We start from the raw sequence: 19332 nt of genomic DNA on the forward strand, positions 1-19332 counted from the left end.
CTCACATTTTAACCATTTGACCAGAGAACAGAATCCGCGCTGCCTGAGACACATAGTAAGGTACACCTAGGATGTGAAACTTGGGTCTGTAACTTATCAGCTACATTCTGTAAAGCAGTCCTGTCTTCTGGGCCTTGGTGTCCTTATTGGCAAGCAGGAGAAAGTTATTGGTTCCTGAAGCTACTGTAAGCACGAAGTAATATGTTACTATATACGTCTTCTTTTCAGTCTTTCCTCTTGTCATTTATGTAGCCAAGCACGGTCCATGAACACAGGTGCTCACTGACACTTGTGCATAGGAGCCCTGGAGAACAGCCTCATAGACCTCTGTAATGGGATGTGCCAGAGCAGTTCTCAACCTTGGGGTCGTGACCCCTTTGCCAAACCTCTATCCCCCCAAATATTTACATTACGATTCATAACATTAGCAAAATTCCAATTATGAAGCAGCAACAAAATAATTTTATGGTTGAGGGTCATCACAATATGAAGAACTGTATTAAAGGGTCACAGCATGAGAAAGGTTGAGAGCCACTGAGGCAGAGCAGCCACATTACCCAGGGCACTGTTAGAAATGCAGATTTTCTAAGCCAGGCTTGGTTGTTGGCTAATGGCAACCTGAAGGTTGAGGTAGGAGGATCACAAAAATCAAGCCTGTTCTGGCTGCAGGGTCAGTCCAGGGCCAGTTGGACAATAGAATGAAGTTCTGGCTCAAAATAGAGGACTGGGAGACAGCTCATAGCAGCACACTTGCCCAGTATATGTGAGACTTCTGGGTTTGATCCCTAGTGCCTACTACCACAAAACAAAGCAAACACAACAATAACCAAAACAAAAGGGAAAGGTATGAAGGCCCTCAGACTTGCTCTTTAGGAACTACTCAAGTTCTTTAACTCTGCATTTTGGTTAGATTGGATGGCCCGTGAGCCTCTGGGACCTGCCCGGCTGTCCCCATTCCCAGCTGGGTTGCAGACATGTCTCCAGTCCTATCTCCTGTGCAGGTCCTAGGGATCTGAATACAGGTTCTCATGCTCTTGTGAAAAACACTTTACCCAATGAGTAGTCTCCCCTACCCAACTTCTTACACTTCTTTATTCAAAGTGATATCCTCCTTATCTGATCTATTTGTCAAACTACATTGGTCAGTTGTATGTGGAAGCATGTAACCGGCTTGGGAGACACATAAGGCACTATGGTTAGGGACAATGCAGGAATCAGGTCCTGCAGGTTTGTATTGAACACACAGCAGGGTTAAAATTCCTGAAAAGTTGGGAGGGCTATCAAGAAGGTTGGAGTGCTTCCTTGGTAACAAGTATTCTTTAGACTGTCAACACAAAAAGAGGTGGATTGTTAATAGTTTGGACAAACCAATAGAAATTCCAATGCATGCTATGATAGTTCAGATTAGTAACACTTATTTCTTAAGAAAACAATAGACAGGATTATCAGAAAACGGGAGGATATTTCATTTTACAAAAATTTTAATAGAAAAAAAATCAAACCACAAGTAAGGAAATAGCGAGGAAAGCACAGTGCGCACTAAGGAATGATGAGACATTAAAATAAATCCTTCACACCATATGCATCCTGACAAGCCAGATTCTCTTAGTACTTTTCTATTTCTGTGGTAAGACACCATGACCAAGACAATTTATAGAAGAAAGTTTATTTTGTATTTACAGTTTCAGAGGGTTATAGTCCAGGACCATAATGACAGACAAGACATTCATGGCACTGAGGCAGTAGCTTAGAGCACACATCTTGATCCACAAATGTGATGCAGAGAAGGGGAACAGGAGTTTGTAGGCTTCTGAAACCCCAAAGCCTAGCCCTAGTGACATGCCTTTCCCTCTAACAAGGTCACACCTCCTAATCCTTCCCAAATAGTTCCACCAGCTGGTGACTGAGGATTCAAATATACGAGTCTACGGTAGGCGTTCTCAACCAACCCACAACATTCTTCTCCTTGGCCCCCAGAGGCTTGTGGCCATATCATAATGCAAAAATGTGATTAGTATGACCTAAGTGATATGTGTATACTTTTATATGACTGATAGGCTTTAATGCTTCTAACTCCTAGTCACATTTTATGTGATCCAAGCATTTGATATCAAGCTGCATTTACATATTTGAAAGAAAAACATTTTGAAATATGATTTTGCTATGTAGCTCAGGTTGGCTCTAGATTCTCTATCATCATACTTTAGTCTCCCGAGTGTGGGGATTATAGGAGCCAAGGCTGCTTTTAAAATGCCATTGGTAGTTCTTTAGTCCTGGCCTTTTACCAATGTTAGGAGAAGCCATGTACCAATTAGGCACTTGCTGTACTAGTGAGATGTAGTTATCCAAATACCTATGGAAAATGAGAACATTAGATGACTTTTGGCCTCTTCTATTGTGTTTGCCTTCACTGCACAGGATGGTGAAACTTGTATATATTTTCTTCCTACTGTGTGCCATACATGACAAGGATGTAACATACACAGTCCTGAAATAGGACTTCATTGCTTTTCCTGGAGACAACATGAATTTTATTGAATGCTCAATATTCTTGACATTTTTTGCAGAGTTTGCCTGAGACAGCCACTATGGAAATCAGTGTGGCAGTTCCTCAGGAAGATAGGAATTGATCTTCCTTGGGATCTATCTATGCCACTCTTGGGGATGTGCCCAAAAGTTGCTTCATCCTACCTCAGGGACACTTTCTCTGCCATGTTCATTGCTACTCTATTCATGATGGCCAAAGATTACAAATGGTCCTGATGTTCCTCAACAGAAGAAATGGATATAGTAAATATGATACATTTACAAAATGGAGTATTACCTAGTCATTGAAAAAAATGACACCATGAAACTTACAGGCAAATAGATGGAACTAGAGAAAACTTATCCTGAGTGAGGTAACCCAGACCCAGAAGGATAAATATGGTATGTATTCACTGTTATGAGGGTACTAGCTGTTTAAGTCAATGATAACAAAAGCAACAATTTATAGAACCCCAGAATGTAGTTATAGATTAAAGGGCTAGAGGATATAGGTAGATCTTGTTAGAAAAGGGAAATAGAAAATATAATATATAATTATAATTATGGATGGTGGGGGTGGAACAGAGCAATAAAGGAGGGAGAAAATACAAGTAGGAATAACTAAATTTAAGGGTGCTCTAGGGGTAATATGGAAAACTAATACAGTAATAACTTTCTAAAATATACATGTGAGAAGGTGCTCTAAATGAAACTGACAAATATGGGGGAGATGGAATCACATCTTTTGTCATCAAATAAAGTTTCCAGTACTGGGATTGGGTTACATCTAATTGAGCTGTAGGCCAAAGGAGTACCATGGGAACTCCCAAAAGACCCAGAATGTTGCCAAGATGTTTCTTTCCACAAACTGACAGCAAGACCCCATTGCTGAAGACAACACCTGTAGAACTCATTGAACATGAAGAAGTAAGGCTGGTGCCTACGTGGAACCTCCACCCCTGGTACAGGAACATACTTCCAAAAATGAAATATAAATACCAAGCCAGCCACACAACCTTTGATCTACCATGGTGTCCTGTCTGCAAGATCTGCTAGTACAATGGTGGCATAAAGTCTGTGGGAGTAACCAACTGATAACTGATTTGGCTCAAGGCTCACTCCATTAGCTGGAACCCATACCTGATACTTGGATGATCAAGAATCAGACTAGCCCAGGGACCTAGGGTAAATACTAATGGTCAAAAAATAAAACAAACAAACAAACAACAACAACAACAAAACCCTTAAATGATACAATGACTTCTATTGATATTCTGCTACATTCACAGATCAGTTTCTTGTTCAATTGTCATCAAAGATGCTTCCTCCTGCAGCATATGGGAACAAATAGAGACCCACAGCCAGAGAGTGAGACACTTTAGAACACACAGCTCTAAATGGGATGTCTCTATCAAATCCCTCCCGTCAGAGCTCAGAGAAGCCTGAAGAAGAAGAAGCAGAAAGAGTGTAAGAGCCTGAGGGTATGAAGGACACCAAGGAAGCAAAGCCTTCTAACTCAACGTGGGCAAAGCTCATATGAACTCACAAAGACCGAGGCAACATGCACAGGGCCTGCATGGGTCTGCACCAGCTCCTGGGAACTTAAATTATTGTTTCCAGTTCAGTGTTTTTTATGGAATTCTCGAGCGTGCCAACAAGTAGGTGTCTGATTTTTGTGCCTTTTTCTTGAGATCTTTTCCTTCTGTTGGTTTGTCCTATCCAACTTTGATGTGATAGCTTTTGTTTTATAATATCTCCTAGGAGCCTGCTCTTTTCTAATGAGAGACAGAAAGGGGGTGGATCTGGATGAGAGGGGAGGAAAGGGGAGGACAGAGAAAGGGAGGAAATGGGGGAATAGAAGGAAGGGAAACCATAATCGGGATATATTATGTGAGAAAAAATATTTTCAATAAAAGGAAAAAAAGGAAAAATTAAAGTGTGGAGGGGTGTGCTTACCTTCTGCCCACTGCTGGGTTGGACATTTGGGGCCCTTTCTATTGTTAATTTTTCAGCACATATCTTTTGTAAATTTTCATGAGATTTCTTTATTTGGCATACGTGTGGAGATAGAGGACAACTGTCAGGAGTCTGTTCTCTTCTTCCACCACGTCGGCCTGGGATTGAACTTGGATCATTAGGCTTGGTAGAAAGAGCCATAACCTGCTAAGCCACCTCTCCAGCTGAGGTCTCTCTTTTAATACCGTCACCACTAACAATCCACATGCTTTAGACAATAATTTACTCACAAATGAAAGACGCAATCAACTTTATTAATAACCAACATTTTTATTAGAGCAGTTACAGTTGTGGAAACTGTACATTATACATTTTGGTTTCAAGGATTATAAATTAAGGAACTCACCGGTAGGGAGTTCTTTTTCACAGCAAGAAACTTTAAATAAACAAAGTCATGTTTTATTAAGTACATTGGCAGACTTCATGTGCTGTCCAAAATGTAGAGTACAGTATAACAACCTATTAGAAAGATCCTTCATGGAAAATACAGCTGTGCACATTTTAGAAAAATACCCACAATTTGAGCTTTGTCTTAAAAAAGCTTATAAATCATATATATATTTATAAATGGAGCCAACATGCTCACTTATAAACATCCTTTAGTTCTCTGTTGCCCATTATTTTCAAAGCATTACACATTTAAATAAACTTAATAAGATTAAATATTCTATTTTCTTAAAAAAAACCAGCCTTCCCAGCATAAAGAGCTACAGGGGTAAGGAAGGAGCAGGGGGAGTGTGGACTTAGTTTGTTCTTGAGTAAAAACGGACTTTCTAAATTTAAAAGTCAAAGCAAAATGTAAAAAATAAATATACAAGTTGTAATATCATTTTCATTTGCTCTCTTTCTGCCTTATTTAATCCATATTGGTCACACCCAGGAGTCTTAATATATTGCACTTCTGCAGACAAAGAAAACCACCGCTGGGTTACTGCTCTGCAGGTGACAAAGCATGCAGCCCACACCTGTGCTGACACGGGGTCGCACCGTCTCTTCTGCAAAGAGAAGGCAGCTAAGGGGGAGACTCGGCTGACGCCATGACATCATGGCTAACATCTAGGAAGAGTCTCCCCCTCACGTAACACCTTCAAGACACTCAGGCATACCCTTCCTCCCCTGATTTCTTTTTAAATAATTATTTTTATAAAGATCACATGATTTCTCTAGGTAAAGCATGCTTTTGATTAAATTATATAATAGAAAAAAATCAACATCAGAACAAAACAAGACAGCAAAAGACAAATATTTAAAACAAAATCGTCTACATCTTTAATATCTAAAATAAAACTACAAAACAGGTTTGAAAAGTATTGAAGGCAGAGAATCGAGGAGCAGCGACTTCACAGAGCTTCACCATCTACCTGAACGCATTCACCCAAAATTTGAGGCGGGGAGGGTGGAGAAAGAGAAGAGAAGCTATTAATAGCATCTTGCTTAACTTTCATGGGAATCAACATAGCCACTGACAAGATTTTATTTGGTGGTAACATACGTCAGCAATGAAACTGAACCCTCAACCGCCGATTACTGCAATCCATGCAACTACACTTCTTAGTATGCTGCTGTCTTTCAGCTTTTAAAATGAAGCCCCTCCTGAGGGTGTCAACCATTCACCTCAGCAATGCTGAAAATACTTTTAAAATAAGTTATTTCTTTGGAAGATATAATTCCTTCAGACCACTACATTTTAAAGATAAACAGCCTTGTACTGGTTTAGAAAGAATAAACAACATGAAAATGATGTATTGCTATTAAAATAAACACTATTTTTTCTCTTTCTTTAACTAGTCTTTCATTGTTGCTTTTCCTTGAGATGCAACCTGTGTGTTTTCGTCCAGCCAGGTCTGCGGGTAGAAGATGACTATACAACATATTTAAAAAAATACAGCAAAAATGAGCAGAGTCGTGCACAAGCGAATGAAACATTCCCTCCCAGGACATTCCAGGCGACGCTCAAGCAGCAGGTCACTGCAGAAGTCTGCCGGGTGACGCTGCTACCTACTTCTTCTAATGAGATAGGAGTGAACGTTGGAACCACGCCCACCGCAACACAATCCTCAGACCGCATTCCTTGGGCCGTCTTCTCTCCCCAGCTCCCTACTAAAAACGTCAGATGGTAAAATAGTAAGGCAGCTGTTGACTTCCATCAAAAAAAAAAAAAAAATTGCAGGTCCATACATTTCCAGTTTAGTCACACTCTGCTAGGACAGATGGAGTAGCCGATGCCAAGGACTTCGCCGGATGGGGCTGCTTCAGCAGATTTTAAAAAAGAATCGGTATCAAGCTTTGCTCTCCAACACGGCTGCGTGCTTCAGCTCTCAGAGGACCCCCAAAGACACAAAGCATTCCTGGGGGGGGAACTGAACAGGTCCTCTGGCTGAATTTTCCAAGTGTCATCTCTCTGGTGAGCCCATCCCAAGCCTCCTTGCCTGAGTGTGACTGGGGTGTGCCGTTTAAAGGGCTGAGGACACCACGGCAGAACTGTGGGCTAACTCCACTAGTTGTCATGACTTCACTGAAGGGTCAAAACAGTTACAGCATTAAATAACCATAGAGTCACATCCAGGCACAGTAATATTAACGTGAAAGACAACTGCTAAAAATTGTAAATTGGAATCGGAGAAAACGCTACTATAATTTTGTAAAGAAATTAAGGCTTGTGCTTACCTTTCCTAATTCCAATCAAGTCAGAAAGTGAACAAAAAGAATGGCCAGCCCGATATTCAACAGCATGACCAGGACAATCATGATGGAATTAGGGCCCTGAAGGAGAAAACAGAACAAGACAAGCCCAGTGTTTCCATGTCAGTATGGCTGTTCTACCCAAACCCATTACTAGAACCAAGTACCAGAAATATAAGTATATGAGCATGGATGAAGAAACTAAGGCATGAAAGACAATCTGCCCTTCCAAAAGGTGTGAGCTAAAAGCAGTAATGCTACGCTTAGGTGGCCTCCTCACTGTACAGCTTCCCCTTAAAATCAATCTAGACTTGAGCTAGGTTAACAAAGTGTTTTCAAGCTGGGTGTGGTAGCGCACACCTTTAATCTTAGCACTCTGGGGGCAGAGGCAGGGAGAGGTCTGTGAGTTCGAAGTCAGTCTAGTCTACAGAGTGAGTTCTAGAATACACAAAGAGACCCCATCTCAAATTTTCTTTTTCTGCAATAACTTACTCTACTTATCTCCCACGATTGATGGCCTCATTGGGAAAGGCCGCTGGAGAGCTGGGAGCTCGCGGGACACAGATGCACAGCTGTCCTGTGGGTACGGCAGATTCAGAAGAGAAGGGCAGTCCCTTATCAAGGCAGTTAGAAAATAATAAAACCCGAAGAATTTATTACTAGAATCAGTACCAGTCTGGTTCCACAGGATTCAGCAGCCGGTGTTAGTTCAAACGTTGATAGTCTGACCTTGAGTAGTTTATTTTAGGAATATTTAAGCACAGTAAAATTTGGAAAAGAGTTTCCTGATGATAATGAACTCAATCTTGTATGTACAACAAAGCTTATGACTTAACCACATTGAAAAACTCTTTCTGCAACCATAAATGATGGTTTCAGTAGATGAACTGAGAAGAAAGGCTTAGGGTAAGGGTCTGGGGGGAGGATCCAGTGTGGCTGCAGCCACTCAAGATAGTGCAAATGGTACCAGTCACATCCACTCTTAGCCTCCGGGCAGAAAACTGTGTATACACCTCTCCACTAAAGAGACAACCCTGTGTGTTTTACATTCCTGAGTTCCCAAGGACCTCTGTGCCACCTCCTTTGCCCATGTGTGTGCTCAGCCTGTAGATACCATAAGGGGACATTGGATCTACTACTGGTGTTACAAGTGGTTATGTGCTGCCGTGTGGGTGCTAGTAATTGAACCTGTGTCTTCTGCAAGAACTGTTAAGCCATCTCTCTAAGTCAAAATTAATGGTTCTGATTAAGTTTACACAAAAGGAAGCAGTTACACTCTGTGCAACAAACATGTTTCTATTGAGACAAGGTTACAGGGGCGTCAAATGTGCCTTCTCTGACAACAGGACTGAACAGTTAGTTAGGAAGTCTGGGAAAATGTTCATCTTCCAGGCCAGAGCTTAGCTTAGGTCACCCATCACTGACTGAAGGACATCCCTACTCTGTGCTCATGGCCACGGCTCTCTGGGGGAGGTCAGGGTGCCCGGTGTCACATTTTGCTGCCATCTGTTGTGGCACTGTTACCTTCCCACCTAGACTCAACACCACAGTATCAAGGGCTTTGACTTGGTCCTCACTGTGTTCCCAGTGCCTGGCTCTTGGGGTGTCCAGTTCACCCATGCAGCCAGTGCTTAAGGAGAACCCACAACCTCCCTGCACCTCTCTAGGTGCTGGTGGTCTGGATGTGGAACAAAACAGGTGACCTCCCTGCATTAAAAAAACAAATGAATTGCTAGTAAAGTATGTGGGGACTGAAAACAGGGTCTTGTGAGGGAGGGACTGCGAGGAAGAAGCCAGTCCCCCTTCTTAAGACCCAAGTAGATGGAAGAAAAACAGGGTTAAATGCCAAGCAGTAGACTAAGCATCTCTAAGTAGATTATCACTTAGTTTTTATTTATTCTTCACATGAGATTATTGGTTCCATTCTAGAGGGCTTCAAGAGGATAAGAGTATTAGAATATTTACAGACTATTTATGAACCAAGGATTCTTTAGAGCCAGAAGTAAATGTCAGGCTGTTCACTTGGGCGATTTAGGCTGTTTTTCTCTAACCGTGCTAAAGCTCAGGCCTTAGTTTAAAAAACAACTTCTAATGAAGTTCTTCTGTGCAACATTTCCCTCTATACCCCCATAGCTCTCAGAGGAAGAAAATCTTCCTAACTTCCAGCTATTCAATCAACAGGTGAGCAAGGCATGATGGTTTGTGCTTGAAATCTTAGCACTCGGAAGGCTGATGCAGGGGAAATGCATCAGGTCAAGGCTAGGCTGGGCTAGGGAGTGAGGCTGGCTGCAATAAAAGAGTTCTATTCTATGCAACTTCTCAACCAGGACAAGCTTAAGAGATAGACACTCTTAAGAGCTCTAAATACTGGAGGCAATCTTCCAGTATCCCATCTGAGCACAAACAATAGAGAAATGTTATGGCTACTATATGCTTTGATTAGACTGTGTTCTTAAGTGTGCAGACAACCTGGGATTTGCTTCAATTTTGGGTGAGTCCATTTAATTCCTCTCACAGACAGTGGGTGCATGAAGGATGGAGAAAAGTCTATGGGGTTAGAACAAAACGGTATGGAGTTCAGGATCTAAAGAGGACCCAGTACAAACAGAATCAGAGTGCCTTTGAAACCAGCATCAAAAGCTGAAGACAAGGCTAAGGCTGGGTGTGGAATGCAGGGCAGAATTCCTACCTAGCCTGTATGTCCAAGGAAGGCCTTGGGCTCGATGCTCAGTCCCAGTAATGGGAAAAACAAAACAAACTGACGCTGTGCACGCATCTTTAACTCCCACTTCACAAACCCTGGTAAGGGGCTGTGAGTTTCCATGAACTCTTCTGAATTGATTAGTATTTGGTATTTGTAGACAGACTGTCTTTGGTGGAATTTAGCAACTTATTTACGATTTTTCTTCAAAGTATGGCCCACATCGCATTGTTTTTGTAATCTGGCATCAAAGAATAAGAATGAATGCTTTACCTAGAATGAAAATTACATATTTTCCCTGTGTATGCACTAATACTCAGGCATAGTTAGCCTACCAGTAGAGCTCCACTTAGGAAGCTATTTTAAAAGCTGACTCAGCGAAGATGAGCGTAGATCAGCAATGGAGACTCTAGCAACAGCAGCCGGGTGAAAACGAAAACCTAGCATGCTGTGTTTAAGTAGCAGTTACCAAGCCGCGACCTTGGTTTTCTCCAGACACCTTAGGCAGAACACTGGGTGAAAAGCTTTACAGTGAAGTCCCATAAATACGGCTGTGGTGGCCAGTGGTGGCTTAAAATAGCAGAATGAAGAAAAGCTCGGTCCTGTTTGCCCAGACTGACTGCGACAGGTGGAGCAGCACAGACGCTAAGCACAGATCAGATGAAACCTTTAGGCAGTTAGGAAAATAAAACAGAGGATGTAAAATATGAGACGATACCATGCTCAAGTTGACTGCGCAGGGGCCACAAGTTTCTCCCGGAGGGCAGCAACGCCTGCAGGAGACTACCTCCTACTTTCTATGTTTGTTAAGTCATTAATTCCTTCTAAGCGTTAGTCTATGTTCCAGAAGATTTTCTACATTTTCTAGATCCACACCCAGGGTGAACATGGAGAAATGGAATGTGCTGAACCATTTATTAACTATTTATATTTCAGCCAGTATGCCATTGATAATGATAATAAGAATGGCCCTTGAGCACTAACTCTGCTCAGTACTGCATTAAGAACAAAGCAATTTCCCCAGCTGCTCACCAAGAGTACTGGCTGCTTTATTACGGGCGTGCTCCGCATGCCTGCTTTTGTGTGGGTATTTCTGTGAATTTTAAACTGCTCAGTATAAACTTTGAACTTGTACAGTGCTCTCGGTTTCTCAGAACAGTAGGCAGCACTCCATTGGTTCAGTGGTCATTCACTGACTACTCTAATAGTGATGCATCACTTCCTAACTCCAGGGACGAGGGCTGGCACTAGAAATGAAGGGCAGCTTCCGGATGCTATCCGGAAGGTAGCATTTTCACACCGAGGGCCAAGTCCATCCTGTCTTCCAGATCTGATGGTCACTCACAGGGCAGCCTACAGTTCAAGGGAGATGCAGGGCTGCTAAGGCCATATCTTATGTATGTAGCTTGGGTTTTGATCAGTGAGCCTGAGTTGGACGTTGTATGGCTTACTTCATGAACAAGTAGAAACAAGTAGATTCAACACATTAGTAAAACCCATGCTCTTTCTAAATACAGTGGTAGCGCATTTACAAACACACAACACTGCTATAGAGAAGGTTTATAGGTAGTAGCAATATTTTTCCCCATCACAGACTGATGAGGGGGATGCTGGGCACGTGCTTCCATTGTGGCATTTGAGAAATGTCCTACTGCACAGGCAAAGATGTAACGTTGATGAAATGACACTGTTCTGATTTGCCCCTTGCTAATCAGGCAAATGGTATATATAAGATGAAGCCTAATTCATACATATTCATGTTGCATGTCTGAGAAGCCATTGTTTCATGCAATGAATCAGCAGTGGTAGAATTATACAATCAGATAATGAGGTGCATCACTGTTCGAACATTTTAAAAAACAAATACTTGCTAAATATTCAAATGTCTTATGTTGATCTGTCCTAAAAGCCATTTATTTCCACAGAAGTTGACTCTTAGGAAGTTATTAGTCTAGTTTGATCTGATTATATTTAACTAATGAAAAAGTGAAGAATGAAAAAATAATCAATATTATATATACATATATTAGCAAAAATTAACATAAGTTACTTTGAAAGGTGAATTTTAATTTTTTAACCATATGAATAAATGGAACACAACTGAGAAACTGATGGCTAGTCTATAATCTATCTACTTGGCAGGATTCCAGTTCAAACTTTTGTATACATGTTTTTGAAACTGCTAGTACCCACCAGTATTACACCCTGTGTATTTCACAGTGAACCCGACCACCCAGAAGCATATAGGACTAAGCTAATACATCAATTTATTTCAAATCAGTCACTTTAAAAAGGATTCTAAAATAATTCAAATCCCATAAATTCTACAGAACTTTAAATCCCAGCTCCATATAGTCCTCACCAAATCAATTTCATGTCAAGGAATGTGTAGTAGACATTTCTCAATAACACAAATCTTACTGGTCAAAAAAAAAAAAAAGTCATACCTGGCCAAGACACACCAGCAATGACTAGTATCTATCAGACAGCTGAGTCTGGGAATACCACACCGGGAGATAAGTTATAAAGTAATTACGTTGTTATAAAACATTTCTTATTTGGGAAGAAAAGTGTTCTTATTGCAGGGACAGGCTACTTAAGCAAAATGCAGGCTGCACATTTTTAATAATTTCCAATGGCTGCGAGTGTTGCTCCTGTGCAAGGGGCCAAAGGAAGACTCAGAGCTCCTAGCTGCTACGCAGAGGCACTGGCCGTGGGTACTGGCCATGTTTCTCTTCTAGGGGCCACTGAGTGGCTGATGATGAACTTTGCCAAGACACGCTCATAAATGCTTTCTAACCCTGAGACCATCCTGGGCTGGCCAGGCCTTAGCCCAATCTGAATTCTCTACAGTGGGTGGCTGAGTAGGCTCAGGATTCCCGCCCAGAGAACTCTGCTATCATGAGCTATAAACATCTTCTGTTCTGCTCTAACAATCCAGTGGACCTTTGTCACCTCGGCTGTTGTTAAGACGCAAAACCACCCACCCCATACTGCTCCCTCAACCACCCGAGGGAAGGGCTCTGGCGAGACTTACTGAATTGACTTCTTTTTCTGAAGGGCAGGAATCACTGCTTGCTGGGTTCTTTGGTATAGCAAGTTCAGACTTCTTGGCTTTTGGCTCAGCTTTGCTTTCTTTGGCAACTGATTTTGTCACAGATTTAGGGGGACTCCACTTGTTAGCCGACGGCCTGTGTACCAATGCTGAGGAAGACTGGCTGGCTCCACTGTCATCCCCCCCATCTTCTGGAGGATGCTGGGGTGTGTTCAGTTTTACATAGTAGCCGTGATACTGAGAGTGCAGCTCCCCGTTGCTGGGGTTGGGGACGTGATGGCGGCCAGAGAACTTGGTTGCTCCGAGTTCCTTCGAAGGAGCCTTTGACATCAAGGGCTTATTGACAATGGCTGTCACCTGCTCCTCAGTCATGCTCCTTTTCTCTTGACTGAGTCTTGCCCCTGAGCCGGGGTTTTGTTTCTTCATGGGTTTTGGGGAGGGAGGCTGGGGGGAGTGGCTCTGTTTGGGACTTGCTTCAGGGGACCTGGGGGGTGTGGTACCCTTGCGATAAAAATGCGGGGATTCCTTTGGGGATGGCGGCTTTTCTGGTACCTTTTCTTCTGGATTTTCTTTAACATCTACCCCCTCCTGAAATCTTTGTTTGATATAATCAGGGCCTGGAAATGAGAAGAGAAAGGAAAGGAAGGCGATAAGAAAGGAAGTTGTAAAGGTCTACAATCTGGATGGCTATTGTTTTGCTAATGGAGATCAAGGCCCCTCCTTTTAAAGATATTTAGAAGGTGTGAGCACTTTTGGTAAAGATTATTGCTGAAAAGCACTTTCAAGGTAAAACTTGTCACTATTTTAGAGTAGACGGACATCCATAAGAGGTAAAACATCTTAGACTTCTCTAATACTGCTATCATTTCTTACTGGAAGAGCATGGGTGCTTGGTGTAGAGCAGAACTCATGTTGGTAGGACTTCTAACCAACAAAGTTTATTTATCCCAGTTAGGTGGTATAATTAAAATACAGACAGCATGAACTCGAATAAAGAAATAAGCTTCCTTTCATGTGATCGGAAGTTTAAAGGGATCTGCACTGTGCAGGGAGAGCCTGCTGAGAGGAATTTTTAACTATTACTGCAACCTTCTGGTCAGGAACAAGCTTGGCCTTTATTCTTTAGAGTAACTTCCATGTAGTCCATTCACACCAGGACATGTTACCAGCAGTGTCCATGACAAGACGGTCATCTCTGGCTCTATAGGTTCAGGTTTTGTGTAGAATTTTGTAAATTATACTCCAGGAACATTTATAATACTTTTTTAAAAAAATCAATTCAAAATTATTTATTTTTGGAAGTAGAGACTAGAGAAATGCCTCAACAGATAAAGTGTTTGCTAGGAAAACATGAAGACCTAGGTCCAGCCATCAGGTCACAAAAGCTGGGTGTAGTTGTGTGAACCTATAGTCCCGGCACCAGAGAGTTATGATAGACAGACTGGCTCCTGGGGCTTGGCTTCGCCTGACTGGTGAGCCCCAGGTACTAGCAAGACCTTGTCCCAAAAGGAGGTGCATGGTACCCGAGGGATGACATGATACTAGTCTACACACACACACACACACACACACACACACACACACACACACACACGCTTTATAAAAAACCAGCCCCACTATTGTTTTCTTTCTTTCTTTCTTTCTTTCTTTCTTTCTTTCTTTCTTTCTTTCTTTCTTTCTTTCTTTCTTTCTTTCTTTCTTTCTTTCTTTCCTCCCTCCCTCCCTCCCTCCCTCCCTCCCTCCCTCCCTCCCTCCCTCCCTCCCTCCCTCCCTCCCTCTCTCTCTCTTCTTTCTTTTTTTTGGTATTTTGAGACAGGGTTTCTCTATGTAGTCTTGGCTGCCCTCACTCTGTAGACTAGGCTGGCCTCGAACTCAGAGTGCTACCTGCCTCTCCCTCCTGAGTGCTGGGATTAAAGGTCTGCACCACCACCACCCAGCTCCACTTTTTCTTTATATTGAACACCCCATGAAATTATTGTGTCCACAGCATAATGGCACAGGCTGTAAGAGCTTACTGATGCCGAAGGTGTAGAGAGGGGGCAGCTAGGGAGCCCAGACAGCTCTCAACTGTGCTGCCTTCCTTCTGAGCACGTCAGTTCTTGGCCCTTCCACTCTAAATCTCATGAAATGAAGTCAAAGGCACACTCAGCGGACCTGCCATCTTCTTGTAAATGGGCAGGAGGTGACACGCGTTCACATGTTAGTAGGAGAGAAACCAGAGCCCTAGTTTGCCCAGCGAGTCAACCAGCTCTTGTCAACACTTTACTTTCGTTCCCCTATGTCCAACCCCATCTCATTTCCAACCAACCAAAGACAAAGGGGCTGAAGACCAATTATCCTTATCATTAAAATACACTCGTATATTGCCACGGACCAGCTCAGGGGAGCCACTCAGACCGTGGGAGAAGCAGGGTCTTGGTAACAGGAAGGCTCAAGTTCGGCGAATGACAGACAGACACAACACACAAGAGAGTGGTTGGAATCTGCTGTGATTTTACTGAATTCATGTTTTCATTATATAATATTCAAACAAAGAACAAATCAGAAGGTCATGTATCATGGGTTGACACAGTATGAAAGCTTCTTTTAGTCACATAAGCGATATTTAAGAAAAGTATATGATCAGGAACAGGTGTTAGACATAAAGCATCCTTAGAAGAGGAAATCTTGTCCTTGGGAATGTAAACATCAGGCAAGTGGTTTCATCTTATGAATAGAAAGCTTCTGTCTCATTATCGCTATCATGGCCCTTCCTCTTCCTAACCCTTTATTTCATCTAGTGACCACATATGCCTAATCAGTTCTCTGTACCTGTTGAAATATACTTTTTAGTACCTTCTTATGCAGCAGACACTATGGGGGTTGGGATCTAGCAAGTCTATCCATAAAGTTTAAAGTATAATATAACAGTCTTTGTCCATCAGCATTAACCCATCTATTCCCTTGCTCATCATACACCCTGTGTATGACAAAGGTTCTGCTGTAGTCTTATACATTCCCATACTATGATTCCTAATCCCAGAGCTGTTCCTGAAGAGAATGATCCTTGTCTTGTATATATAAAGACTATCATTATTATGAAAGAATTTGTGCAAAGCTCATATCCCATATAGCCAGCTACTCGAGAAACCCGTCTATGCCTCAGCGGTGGCTAATACCGGACCATCTGCCATTGACCTCCAGGAAGCCTAGTCCCATAGGACACGTAGCTCCCGTCCGGCATAATGACATATATCGTGTCACACAGACGACACTGGAGTTGGTGTGGCATTACATTTACACTTTGACTTGTTCTTCCCTGAGTTAGCAAATCATAGTGATATGGTTGCTATTTATTTTATAAAGTTTTTTTAAAATTTATTTTGTTTTTCCTTGAAATGTAAAGCCTCATCCAAGTCATAGGAGGTAACTATTATCCCCATTCTCCTGATGTGGAAACAGCTTGGACCACTGAGAAACCAGGTCACACAGCTCCTGGGATCCTTTATGATAAAGCACAATGCTGCACATAAAACACTATTTTTTCTTTTTATTTTTTGGGGGATTATAATTATAACATTTCTGCTTTCCTTTTCCTCCCTCTGAACCCTCCCATATACCTGTCTCTAGTCTCCTTCAAACTCTTGGCCTCTTTTTTCCACAAATTGTTATTTCATACACATAGCTATATATTCCTAAATATGGTTAGATCGAGACCTGTTAAGTCTGTATAATGTTACTTGTGTTTATGTTTTAGGGCTGACTGTGTGGCACTGAACAACCAATCGCAGTGCTCTTTCCTGGGGAGGACCTGCTCCCAGCCTTCCTCAGTTGCCTGTAGTTCTCTGTGTAGGGGTGAGGCCTCCTGAGCTTTCTCCATCCAGTTTGGCATGTCTACTCATGTCACCCTTGTTCAGGACACGTTTGGGCTCACGTTGGTGAGACTTTCCGAGAATGTACCCTTGCGGATGGATTCAGTCAGAACAATTCAACTTCCACTCTCCAGAAGATAAACCCACCCCTCAGCCTTCAAGCATCTCCACACTTGCCAACAACTGGGATTTCCTTTTTGAATTTGGTAAGTACCTTCTTTTATCTTCTGTTGGAGACACAGTCTCACTATGAAGCCCTGGTGGCCTGGAGGTCACTATGCAGACCTGCCTGCCCCCTCTTTCTGAATGCTGGAATCAAAGGTGTACACCACTATGCCTGGCAGTTCTAATTCTCCTATAAAAGTGGGAGGAGGAACGAGTTCCTGGTCTAGAAAAGCATTTCACTAAATGAGGAAAAGGGATGGGGATGACTAACCATGCAACAGGCCACATCTTTGTTTCTGAATTCATCTTTGGTGCCCCTGTTGCTCTACAGGGAGCAAGAGCATCATGGGCACATGTAATACCATTCTCCATCGACAGACTCACCCCGCTTCCTGATTTGTTTATTGTAGTTGCTGAGCTCTGAGCCCAGAGCCTCACGCTGTATGCTGAACCATACCCACAATGCTGGCCCTCTTCTGAAAACCCTACAAGCTCACCTGTACTTGTCCTGCACAGAGAAACCCCTTAAGTTCTACTGCATCTGTAATTTTACAGCCCCCCCTCCTCTGTGATCTCTGCTCTGAGCCAGCCTGACTTTTGCACCCTACCTACTTTCCCTTTGCTAACCCCACATCCTTCTATTCAGTGGCACTAAACTTGTTTTTACTTGGGCTTCACTGCTATTCAATTTTATAGCATTCCTGAACATACCATTATAGGCACCGTAGTGAATGTACCGTGCAAAGATAATTACAATAGTCAAGATTCTTGGAGTCAACAGTTCTAATTTAATTTACACAACACGGAACGTATTATACAAATGATTAAGTACTTAGGACTTCAACCCAACAGATAAGCACAAACTTATACTTACAAAAAAAAAAAACTTGCCAATATCTTGGTATCAAAATTAAGGCCTATTTTAATAATAAAGCCTATTAGCATTTAACTTACATATACATACAAGAAAGAGTGGAAGATACAAGAGACACTGGCAGGCATCAGTTATACATTATAAAAGATGGAAGGAAAACATCAAAGGTCACTCGACTTTGAGAAGTAAAGGTGTCAAGAAGTACACACTTTGTTTGGAAGACGTGAGGCCCTTAAGGACTGGATTTCTCTCAGGGATCACTGATACACTTTCATGTGTCATGGGCAGCTGATCTGATCAGAAGTAGACAAGGGAGTTCTCCTGATACATCCTAGCAAAATGACTCCCCATGGAGGATGGGGTGGTACCAACATCCACAGCTGCAATAGACTGTTTATTGGGGGAGAAACTTGGCCCATTTAGCAATACTGGCCCAAGACCACACTTAAAGTTATATACTTTAGTTTGAGTGTGTATAATATATGGATGTATATATACATATATCCACATATTTCCACACATATATACATACATATAAAACATTTGAGTATGAAGATATTTTCAAATGCTTTTTATAAACACTTAAAAAACAAAAACAAAAAATGCAACATTCTTTACATTTATACTGAATTGATACCTATGAATCTTACTAGGAGGTTAGGTTGAGGAAGTTGTAATAACTGTGGAATCCAAAATGTGGACTACACTGAATGCACTTCCTGAATTAACTTCCAGAAACCAAACAAGTCCCATCTGTCCCCTTTAGAAGCCTGCCTACTGTTTCTTCAGACCGCTGTCTCAGGAGTACTAGGAAAAGTGTGTCTAGAATGGCTCCTTGAGACTACTCTAAAGCTTTTCGGAGATGTTGAGCTGTGTCTATCACCTGGGCTGCTGGTGTTGCTGAAAACCTGCTGCATTCAACGAATTAGCAGAATGGTGGAAGCACATTGGGCACCAATGCCCAGACTAAAACTGCCTAGCTCCATGCATTGGAAAAGGACCGCTGAAGGAACACACTGCTGCAGTCCCACAGTGGTTCCTACACTTGCGTGGTCTATCAGACATCCCAGAGGTCTCAGTGTAATGGGAAGCAGAAATCCGAGCACAGACATTTGGATTTGCATGCTCCAGGTGATTCTACATACCAGATATAAGTGACTGAAAGCATGCAAAACTTATGGGTGTCCAACAGGCCTCTACATCACGCCCGCCACACATGGCTACATCTACATGGGAAATGGTTCCAATACGGCACCGTCATGTGAGAACTGGCCAAACGTGAGGATACACAACTAGATCTTTCCAGAGCAAGAGTCAATTCATTTTAAACAAGACAGTAAATGTAATACAGTGGACAGAGGTGTCTCCTGGACTCTTTTCTCTCGGAAAGTACATGCTGTGCCTGCTGCTTGCTGTGTGATGTGTGTTACAGAGTAATGCCAGCACACAAAGCTGGTGAGTG

The 19332-nt window shown here is 42.3% G+C and overlaps 1 protein-coding gene across 6 annotated transcripts in view; it reads right to left on the reverse strand.

Moving 5' to 3' along the window:
• Window positions 1-4809: 4809 nt before the first annotated feature.
• Jph1 (junctophilin 1) overlaps window positions 4810-19332 on the reverse strand; it is an 84822-nt gene continuing 70299 nt past the window's right edge. Inside the window, exons 4-6 of one of the 6 annotated variants that reach the window (XM_057790524.1) lie at window positions 12963-13597; window positions 7210-7305; window positions 4810-6902 (exon numbers count right to left, since the gene is read on the reverse strand). In XM_057790524.1, coding sequence (XP_057646507.1) covers window positions 7225-7305; window positions 12963-13597 — 716 coding nt within the window. In that variant the 3' untranslated portion in view covers window positions 4810-6902; window positions 7210-7224. Of the gene's footprint in view, window positions 7058-7209; window positions 7306-12962; window positions 13598-19332 lie in introns of all 6 variants that reach the window. The other 5 variants (XM_057790527.1, XM_057790522.1, XM_057790525.1 and 2 more) reach the window with 5 other exon arrangements.

This window comes from Chionomys nivalis, chromosome 16 (genome assembly GCF_950005125.1).
Source record: "Chionomys nivalis chromosome 16, mChiNiv1.1, whole genome shotgun sequence".
Taxonomy (NCBI): Eukaryota; Metazoa; Chordata; class Mammalia; order Rodentia; family Cricetidae; genus Chionomys; species Chionomys nivalis.